At 38.9% G+C, this 11,479-nt stretch overlaps 1 protein-coding gene across 1 annotated transcript; it reads left to right on the forward strand.

The window, feature by feature from the left end:
• Nucleotides 1-9,987: 9,987 nt before the first annotated feature.
• Nucleotides 9,988-10,515, forward strand: LOC110944837. The gene has a single exon (XM_022186481.1). It carries the CDS (start codon nucleotides 9,988-9,990, stop codon nucleotides 10,513-10,515), a length of 528 nt encoding a protein of 175 aa, XP_022042173.1.
• Nucleotides 10,516-11,479: the final 964 nt, after the last annotated feature.

Consider the following 11,479-nt stretch of genomic DNA (forward strand, 5'->3'; position numbering starts at 1 on the left):
CAGTTGTCTTCGCTCTCAAAATCTGGAGACATTATTTGTATGGCACAAAATGTGTGGTTTTCACTGACCACAAAAGTCTCCAGCATATCTTCAACCAGAAGGAACTCAACATGAGGCAAAGACGTTGGGTTGAACTCTTAAACGACTATGATTGCGAAATTCGCTACCATCCTGGTAAAGCGAATGTCGTGGCTGACGCATTAAGTCGTAAGGAACGTACTGTGCTTCATTGTGTTCGTGTTCAATCTGCTATTCAAGCTCGATCTGATATCCAAGCACGCATTACCCAGGCTCAACATGCTTGTGTTTCACAAGACTTGATTGGTAAGGAATTACCCTATCACATTAAGCCTGATCTAGTGCTGAAGGAAGATGGATCATATTATTTCATGGACCGTTTGTGGGTCCCAAGCCAAGATGATCTTCGCACTCTGCTTATGGATGAGGCCCATAAGTCTCGTTATTCTATTCATCCTGGCTCAGATAAAATGTATAAGGATCTTCGTACTCAGTATTGGTGGCCTGGTATGAAGAAAGACATTGCCTTGTACGTTTCAAAGTGCCTTACTTGTCTCAAGGTCAAGGCTGAACACCAACATCCTTATGGTCTTTTGGAGCAACCAGAGATTCCAGTTTGGAAATGGGAAAACATTGCTATGGATCTCATTACTAAACTTCCGCGCACTAAGAAAGGTCATGATGCCATCTGGGTAGTTGTTGATCGTCTTACTAAATCAGCACATTTCTTGCCAATCCGTGAGGATTTTTCTGCTGAAAGACTGGCTGAAATCTATGTGGATGAAATTGTATCTCGACATGGTGTTCCTTTGAACATTATTTCTGATAGAGATGCTCGCTTCTCTTCTCGTTTTTGGAGAACCATGCAATCTGCTATGGGGACCCAACTAAATCTAAGCACAGCATATCATCCACAAACAGATGGCCAAACTGAAAGAACAATCCAGACTTTGGAGGATATGCTTAGAGCTTGTGTGATCGATTTTGGTGGTAGTTGGGATTCACATCTTCCATTGATTGAATTCTCCTACAACAATAGTTATCACTCCAGCATCAACATGGCTCCTTTCGAGGCTCTCTATGGTCGAAAATGTCGTTCACCAGTCTGCTGGAATGAGATCGGTGAGGCTCAGCTTACTGGACCTGACCTCATTCTAAAGACAACTGATAAGGTTAAGAAAGTTCGTGATAACTTACAGACAGCTCGAAGCCGTCAAAAGAGTTACGCGGACCGACGACGCAAGCCCTTGGAATTCCAGGTCGGTGATCGTGTATACTTAAGGTCTCACCTTGGAAAGGTGTGATCAGATTTGGAAAGACAGGAAAACTTGCACCTAGATACGTTGGACCATTCAAGATCGTCGAAAGAATCGGTAAGGTAGCCTACAGACTTGCATTACCTCCCGAACTTTGAAATGTTCATCCAACTTTCCACGTATCCAATCTCAAAAAGTGTCTAGCTGATGAGAACCACCACATACCGCTTGACGAAATCCGTGTTGATAAAACACTTCATTTTGTTGAGAAACCTGTGGAAATTATGGATCGTGAAGTCAAATGGCTTAAACGCAAGCGCATTCCGTTGGTTAAAGTTCGCTGGGAATCTAAACGCGGACCTGAGTTTACTTGGGAACGTGAAGATCAAATGAAGGCGAAATATCCACATCTATTCCCACGAGTTTCCTCTAAACAAATTTCGGGACGAAATTTCCACAAGTAGGGGAGACTGTGACATCTGTGCTTGTAATCATTGTAAACAATTCAGTTATCAATGAAATAAAGTTATTTGATTCCTGTGTTTGTTTGTTCGTGTTTGATGTTTTTCATGTTTTGACTTTTATTCGATTTCAAACTCTACATCGCTTTCTGGAGAATTATACGCAAACTGGTGCGAAAACGTAATCAGTTAAATGCAACAAATACTCCGGAACATCAATTTATGCTTAACATACCTTAAATCACCTTTACATAACTTAGAAATAAGTTTTAGAAGGTTTGGTATGCCGAAATCAAGTTAATTCGCTTACAGGGACTAAAATTGACAAACTGCGAAAGTATGCCGATTTGAACTGTAACGAACATTCCAGAACATGCCCATAAGTAAAACACACCCTAAATATCCTTTACATAGCTTAGAAATAGGCTTTGAGGGGTTCGGTGTGCTAAAATAAACTTTTGGGTCATTCAGGGACTAAAAGCGTCAAAAAGTGCATAAGTTTACATTTTCGCGCATAACTTACATTCTGAATTCATCCGGACATCCAAAAATTTATGTAATCATTAAAATATTATGTTTTAGTGATTAGCTTGTCAAAAATCCAATCGTCGCGCAATTTGGACCATTTTTGCGTCCGTTACGACTTCCGTCGTAATTACCGAACAACGCAATCGTACGGCCAAACGAACAGACATCCGGCATATTTTTGAGCATGTTTCAAGTTCCCTATACTTTAACTTCATTTTAAAGCCTTAAAATGGGGTTAACAGGGCTTAAACGTGCCAAAATGCATCAAAAATCAAGTTTGGGAACACAGGGGCCTGTTCTGCCAATTAATGAAAGTTTCTGCCAGCAAGCCAGGTCCTTACGGACCGTATGGACTTGCTTACGGTCCGTAAGCATGTACCAGTTCATTAGAATTGTGCAAACAGCTGTTTACAGCTGTTTAACACCCCAAAACCACTTGCAAATGGTTTTTATCAATCCTAGGGGCTCCCATGGGTTTGTAGTTCAGTGGGTATGTGTTGTACGGCTCAGATTTAATGCTTGGGGAACAAGAAACGATCTTAACGGTTCCATGTTTCCTATAAATACCCCCCCATGTCTTGCTTATTTTCCCTCACATTTGAAATCTGATTTAAAGCTCTCTAAGTGGAAGTTTATGTACTTCCTACCTGAGAGTGAATCGGGTTCAAATCTTGCGGGGACCTTCTGTAAGTATTCTTTCGCGTTTTTCGTTCGTTTTAGCGTTAAAGTCAAACTGTGTTTGACTTTCTGCATTGACCAGTTTATGGTCAATGCAAAGTTCGTTTGAACTTCATAACGTGAGCGTAATCACGATGGTTATAGTCCCTAGCGACTATACCTACTGATTACCACGTTATCTAGGCTCAGTGACGAGTCGTAGTTTCGGCCAAAATGCGTTTTCTCACGTATTTTGTAACCAAACTACTCTAGGGTATTAAAACCGTTTGTTTTAATACCAAACCTGTTTTCTAACTTTACTAAACATGTTCTAGCATGTTTAGCTCGTGGCTTTTAGATTTGTGCTTGTTTAGGGTCGTAAAGGTAAGCGATCTAATCAATCGCTTATGCTTACGAACCCGACCCATTTGGTCGATCTTTAGGATCCAACCAAACATTTTAGGTGACCATAGTTGTATAGGGAATAACCTTCCGAGGTTATACCTTATGGTCACGACGTTTAAGTAGTTGTATGATAAGTAGTTCTTATGCCTTAGGTAAATTACCAAAATGCCCTTTTTACGCATAAATTCATTTTAAGCATATGTAACTTAATCTTTGACATCTAAACTGATTTAGCAACAATATTAAGCATGTTAAGGCATATCTTACTTATCATAGGACTAGTTAGGCTTTCCGAATGCGTTTTACGCGAACGACACGTTAAAGTAGCATAAGCTACCTAAACGAGTCGTAACGGGTCAAAAGCACTTAGGATAGGTTTCGTTTTAGTACGTAGGCTTTGTTAAACCATGTTACATAAGTTCCCCTACTTATTTGGTTTACGAACCCTCGTACTACCCGATCCTCCGATAGGTCCGTTTATTAATGTAGATACCTATATAGGTGCCGTTTGATTCTGTGATCTACTAGCATTGCTTGGTGGTTATCCTACGACTTCTAAGCAATCTCAAGTGAGTACATAGTACCCCTCTTTTACTGTTTTTCAAACATTTTGGGGTGAAACACATGTGCCTACTCGTTACTTTCATGCTTTCCATGTTTTCACAACTTATACTTGCTATGTTCATTAGTACACTATTAGTACATGATTTCATTATGTTTTGCTATGTGTGTTTACTTAACATGCTAGCACATTGTTTTACATTACATTTCTTTTGCTATGTATGTTTACTTAACATGCTAGCACATTGTTTTACATTCGTTCTTTTGTTATGTATGTTTACTGAGCATGCTAGCACATTGTTTTACATGACTTTTCTGCTTTGTATGTTTACTTAGCATACTTAGTACATTGTTTTCACATAACTTGTTTACATTTGGTATGACATTTGGTTTGCATAAACGGTTCTTTACTACATTCATTAACATTAGCTACGCCGCTCGGTAGTAAGTAATGGTACCATAGGACTTGACAAATCCCGTTCCTGACATCCTGGGTTGGTTTGGATAAAAGGAATGACTGAATCCGAAAACATTTTACTTTGATAACCTTTACTCTAAGGTTATCCTGCTGTCTCAAGGCTTGAATGTAATGCGTTAACTTACCACATAAATGTTTGTATCAATAAAACAAGCTTTTACTTGGCAAAACATAACTTTTTGATTTATTCAAAATACTTTGTTTTGTTCCTTTTTACTTATTGTTAAGTATTCTCATTTTGTTACTTACCATACATAACTTTTGTTTACACTTAGCTACATGACTACATTTTGGGTTTTAAACATTGACAATGGTTTAGACAAGAACATTTGATGTTTGGTTTGAACATGAACTATATGCTTTGGTGGTTTGTTTAAGTGACTTAAGTAACGATATGTGTGTAGTATGCTACAAGCATGGTGGATACGCCGCTGGTACTTCCTATATATAAGTGCTTGTATTATATTACATGACATACCGTTATTTAAATCATTCAATTTTGGACTTATACATTTTTTCAAATAACATATTCTTCACAAGACTTTGTTTTACAAAACAATTTATTTCATACAACTTATTTTTACTTGGTTATTCTTTTAACCATACATCATTCTTTTATACATACATATTAACTGATTTGTTATCGCTTTTCAAACATTTTATAAGCAAACGCTTAAACTAGATTCATGACAAGTTTTCATTAAACATTTTCTTAAACCTAAGTCATGAATCCTATTTTCATAAAACCTATGTTACTCACAGGCATTTTTATGCTGACGTACCTATTTTCACATGTGTTTCAGGAGCTAATACATAGGATGGTCGTGACACGCTAGGGTGGACTTGGGCCTTAGTGACATAAAACAGAGCTAGACTTAGTTTAATTACATTATGTACTCTTTAATTCTGTGGTTTTAAGACAATGTAACATGTTGGTTCTTGTTTTGAACGATGTATTCCACCCTTGGGTGATGAATAAAATATTATTTTAATTACCTTGGTTGTGGAACAATAATTCTGTTACAACACTCCCCGACGTTTCCACCACGATTTGATGTTTTACGTGGTCGGGGTGTGACATCTTTTACACTGAAAGTAGTTTCGATTTTTGGAGAATGATTTGTTGTTCCAGTAACACCACTCTTGTAATACAAGCTGATGTCCTGTTCTCCATCATAGTTCTTCATCCTGGCAATCTTTCTCTGCTCCATCTCTTGAGCTTCCAGGTGTTTGATGAAGTCTCCCAATGTCATCTTTTTAAAATCCTTTTTGTTGGATTTCAGCATCATCAGAAAAGTTCCCCATATTTCATGAGGTAGCGCATCTGCAAGTTTTTCAATCAATTCATCAGTATCCTTTTTAATACCAACTTTCGACATATTTCTCACCAAGTTACAATATCTCTCAATAATTTGCTTGGTGTTCTCTGATTTCAAACCACGAAACAAATCAAATTCTTTCTTCATGAGAGACATTTTGTTTTTGAGCATATCATCGCTTCCAACAAATTTTGCTTCCAATTCTGTCCAAACTGAATAAGCAGTTCCATCATGTTAAAGCAATATCAAAATATCTTCTTTTATCGCTTGCTGAAGCAGACTCACTATCAATTTTTCGTCTCTATATTTCTTTTTCTCTTCAGTACTCATTTCTCTAATTGTTTGCTGCACACCATTTGTTGTGGGTCTAACATATGGTCCTTCAGTGTGTTCCCACGCATCCAAATGATAAGCTTCAACCCAATTCCCAAACCGTTCGGACCATGCATTGTAATCATCAATATCCATGAGCTTAGGCGGTTTCTGAGATGTCCCGGTTTCATTTTCAAGTAAAGCATTCTGCGTGATTGTAATTGGACTAGCAAAGGCGTTATAGAATTCGTTGTCCATTGTTCAATTGTCAAAGGTTCACAAAATCCAAGTTTAGGCAAAATCAGGTTCTTGGAGCGAAATCCCAAGTGTCACAAAAACGAAATCCCAATTGTCACAATAAGCGAAATCTCAAGTGTCACAAAAAGCGAAATCCCAAGTGTCACAAAAAGCGAAATCCCAAGTGACACTGGAGCGAAATCAACTTGTTTAACATTTGAGCGAAATCAAGTCTTGTACCCTTGGAGCGAAATCAGATTTACTGGTCCATAAAAGCGAAATCCCTATGATCCATGAGCGAAATCAGGCATGACGTCACTTTTTGCACGAGTCACTATGAGCGATATCTCAAAAATACTAAGTTTTAGGTCGATTTTAGCTTTGAAACTTTCAAGGGTTTATTAATACGTGATTACGAGTGTTGTGTGTGAAATTGAGCTGGTTTTACCGTGAAAAATTTTCAAAAATGACAAAGAAGGTGTAGAAAATCAGAATAAGCAGCTGAAATGGTAAGAACTCTTCCTCCTGAGCTCTGATACCACTTGTAGGATCGTTTTCAGCCCTGATTGAGTCGATCAGAAGAATTCCTATCCAAAACAAGAGGCGGAAACAAATGTCTTGGTGCAATTTCAGCTGGATTCACTTTAAACTGTTGTTGTATTGATCACAGATGCAATTACAAGCTCTGACAACACTTCGGCAGCACTTCGTGGCTTACCGGAAGACAACACCTACAACTATGTCTATGATTTCGCTTATACAACCCCTATTTATAGTATATCAGATTTCGCTCTTACATACATGACACATAAGCGAAACCTCAAAGTTGACCTATGAGCGAAATCTGGCTTTGACACAAAAGCGAAATCATGTCTTTGACACATGGGTGAAATCACCTCTAATACAACATTCTTGATTTTTGTGCCATGTTCTATCCTACACAACTCAAGACTCGATACAAGACGTAGTCGACATAACGGATGCACCAACAGAACACTATATGGTTCGTCATCGGGGATGGCGTTTCTCAAATCGTCTATGTTGAAGAAGGGTCTTCATTCGCGGGATTGCCACGATCTCGGTTGCCTCGGCGGTCGGAATTGACATTTCGATCATCAAGGTTTAGGGGTAAGGAGTGTTGTCGATGAAGGTTCTGTTGTGGGGGTGTTCTTTGGGTGTTGTTGGGATTTTGGTTTTGGAAAGGTGGTGGAGGTGGGCCGGTGTTGTTGTTACCACCCGGTCGTTCTTGAGGTATAGGTTGAACATTTTGAGCGGGATGAAAGGTTCCTCGGGATTGGAATTGGTTTTGGTTGAGGTTTGGGTGATTGGAGTTTTGGTTTGCCATTGAATCGGTTTCAATGGATGGTGTGGATTGAGGTGTTTGGTCAGTTTGATTAGAAGCAAGTGTTGCTTCCAATCGGCTTGCTAAATTTCTTCTTGCTACCCTTTCGATTTCCGGTTCATAGACTAAAGGTGAAGTCCTCCCGGAATTCCTTATATGCATGCACTACCTGTAATCTGCACAAGTAACACACCCACGTAACAAGGAAAAAGACAAAGTGCAAAAAGAAATTAAACAAATTAAACAGATAATCACGAAATTCAAACAGTAATCCAAAGACAAAGCGCATGCACTCCCCGGCAACGGCGCCAAAATTTGATCGGAGTGTCGCGCTCCGGTCAAAGAGAAGATTTATAAGCCCAATTTACCCTTAACTATGTGTTAGTGGTAGCAAGGGGTCGAACCACGAAGAGTATGTGGTTTGTGTGTGGATTCGATTGAATTAAAACAATTGTCACGTTTTATGAAACTTGCTAGAATAATTTTTAGTTTTCGTTTAATTGAAAGATGTGAGTTTAGACTAAGTGAATTAATTAGATTGATTAACAACTAATAATTAACGATTACGAAAAACTTGATTACTAGAACAATAATAAGAAAAAGGAATCACACCCGGTTTCGGTAATTGTTAACCTAGGATTTCTACAAGTTTTAGATTCAACTCAAATATATTCGATTAGCGGATTTAGTGTACCGTGACTTAGGTGCTAATAACTATCAACATCCCGAAGAACGGACAAGAATACACTTTCTAATCAACACAAGTAAATCCTAACCACGACAATGCACAATTACATATCACCATTTCGCAAAGTCATAACTTTTAACATCGTTCGACAATTTACGAATTCGTAACAAATGTAACACTATTATCAAAGGTTTCAAAAATCAAACACAAATTGTCACAAAGTTGAAGCAATAAACAATTCGAAACCCTAAATTAACAACTACCTCCGTCGGGGTGAAACCGAGATGATTAGCCGCTCATGATTGAAGAAGCTTGATCACCGGATGATTGGGATGCGAATTGAATCATTTTGAATCTTGTGGAATGGTAGAAGGATGAGGATTAGGGTGTTGGTGGATGATGATGGTGAAAGGAATGATGATTGGATGAACTAGGGTTCGGTGGAGGATGATTGTGAAAAATGATGATGGTCACGATTCTTGATTCGGATGATGTAGTGATGATAGATGATGGAATGGTAGGTCAATGATGATGAGTCTTGGCTCCAAGATATGTTTTCAAACTCCAACCAGTGTAACTCCCGAATTGGATGCTCCCAAATACCAATAACCATCGTTCTAGACCCCTTAATCCGCCAAAATCCCGTCAAGAAAAACTGTTGCCCGTCGCCGACGGGCATCACCTCGTCGCCGACGGGTTCCCCAAATCCTTGTTTCTGCCGACGGGTTATCCTCCTGGATACGGGATTATTTGGCCGACGGGATGTTCTAGAGCCCGTTCGGGGCGGCCTCTAGCCCGTCGGCGACGGCCTCCAGAGTACCAACTTCCCATTTTTCAATTCTCGCACTCCCGGTTGATCCGTAACGCGTCCTGGTGCTCCGGTTTTCGACTCGATGACTCGTAAAGCTCCCGAAAAGCTCCTTAAACTTCATCAAACCTGCAAAACACATATTTGATTAAAAGTAGGCTATCCGAATTTAAAACTTGTATAAAAACATCAAGTTATGCAATAACGAACACCGGTTTTCAACCATGTATCAGGCTCCAAAACAAGAAAGAAACTGGAGCAAAGAGGACAAGGATCGGGTGGAGGCCGATGAAAGGGCCAAATCACTCTTGAGTATGGCACTTCCAAATGACATATTCTCTTAAGTAGATGCATGTGTATCTACAAAGGAAATATGGGATCAGTTGGAAAATCTTGGTGAATGAGGGGAGAGAATGAAAAGAAACAAATGAACAAATTGTGTCTCTTCTTATGAAAGGTTTAAAAGTCCAATGAGAGTCTTTCTGAAACATATAACAGATTTGAAAAACTATTAAATGACCTAAAAAAGTTTGGTGATGATAAGTCCAATGATGAGATCAATGTAAAATTTCTGGATGCCTTACCTAGGGAATGGAGAATCTAACAATGACGTTATCATCCACCCTAGAGCTAGGAAATATGAGCTTACATGATCTCTACAACATTCCTGTCCCCAAAGAGGAAGAAATTTGTGAAAATTCAACACAAAGAGGAGGACCTATATCCCTCATCCCAACTCACAGAGAATAATCACTTCTGATCCACAAACCTCTCACTGCTAGAACATAAGCCTCGAAAACTCTGATACTTCATCAGATTTTTCAGCATTCGCCGAGGCAATTTGATTGCTCACCAAAACATTTGAGCAAAGACTGAGAGCGGGAAGTAATAAATACAAGAAGGGTGATATAGGAAGAATGGAAAGAAAATCTAAGGAAAAGGGAAAAGTTGAAGTAGTGTGCTATAAATGCAAACAAAAGGGACACTATGCTTCAGAGTGCAAAAACAAAAGGCTAAAGGATGTTTCCTATTATGAGAAGAAGATTGAAGAAGCCAAAAGACAACAACAGGTCAGCTTGATTGCAGGAACAGACTCCTGGCAAACAGATGATTCTTCTGATGATGATGAAGAAAAAATGACAAACTTTTGTCTAATGGCAAGAATATCTGATGAAGAAGTTGAATCTTCAGAATGCAAGGTAAGCTCAAACAACCAAGATTTGAAACATCATTTGAAGAAGCTTATGATAGATTTCAAACTTCTACAAGAAAAACAGACTGCTGAAAACAGAAAATCTGATGATTTGCAAAAGTTGTTAAATGAAGCTAAAAACAAAAACAAGTCTCTACTTGAAGAAAACTTAACAAAAGAAGCTAAAATAGAATTTTATGAGCAAGAAAGAAAAAGTCTATACAAAAAAATCATGACAATGAAATCAATATAAATGGTTTTCAACAAGCAAGGGAGTTTATCAACTTCATAGAAACAACGCCAAAAAACAAAGGTGAAGTGTTGGGATACGTAAGAATGAATATCAAACATCCCACCACCTTTGTAAATGCATCATAACCAAATTCTAACAAATTGATGTCTGATGCAAATCTTGCAAATCAGCAAATTCTGGCAACTTTTCTGTATGATATTCGTTAAAATATACATGTTTTAGTCCCACAATTTACTTCCGTTTTAAGCATTTTGACCGAAACTTCGATGTTTAGGTGCCAAATTAGGTGCTTTTCTATTTTCAGGTCATAAACAATGTGCAAAAGACAAATCTGGAGAAAACAAGGCGATTTAAGGACATTTCTGGTGAAATTTGCAAGATTCTGGTGAACTGCCAGATAATGCACGACCGTGCGGTCCACATGAACGACCGTGCATGGTCTCCGACCCCGGAAGCACCACCAGTGCAAATGACAGTGCCACTGATTACTCGGAATGCATGACCGTGCGAGCCAAGTGCACTACCGTGCACTAACTGGACCAAACATTCTGATATAATTCTGATGACACCGCACTACCGTGTGGCAAGATGCACAACCGTGCGGATCTGAATAACCGAGACCAACTTGTCCACTATTCCAATTGTCTGACCCAAATGGAAAATGACATCACCCAACAATTGTACGTGCACGACCGTGCGACCAATTGCACGGCCATGCAGATCAGAAATTTTCCTATAAATAGCAGCATTCACTACTAGTTAAAGTGTTGGGTTTTTCTCCAAGTTTCTGGGCGATTTGAGAGGTTCGAAGCTCTCCTGATCAGACCGATTTCAAGCCTCAAGATTGAATGGAAGCTTAACCGATCCAACTTATCAATTCCTTGCTTGTTTATGATTCGATTCCTTGTTCTTAAACATGTATTCTGATCATTCTTCAAGTATCGTGCTGATGTTAGTTTATGTT

Source organism: Helianthus annuus, chromosome 6, assembly GCF_002127325.2.
Source record: "Helianthus annuus cultivar XRQ/B chromosome 6, HanXRQr2.0-SUNRISE, whole genome shotgun sequence".
Taxonomy (NCBI): Eukaryota; Viridiplantae; Streptophyta; class Magnoliopsida; order Asterales; family Asteraceae; genus Helianthus; species Helianthus annuus.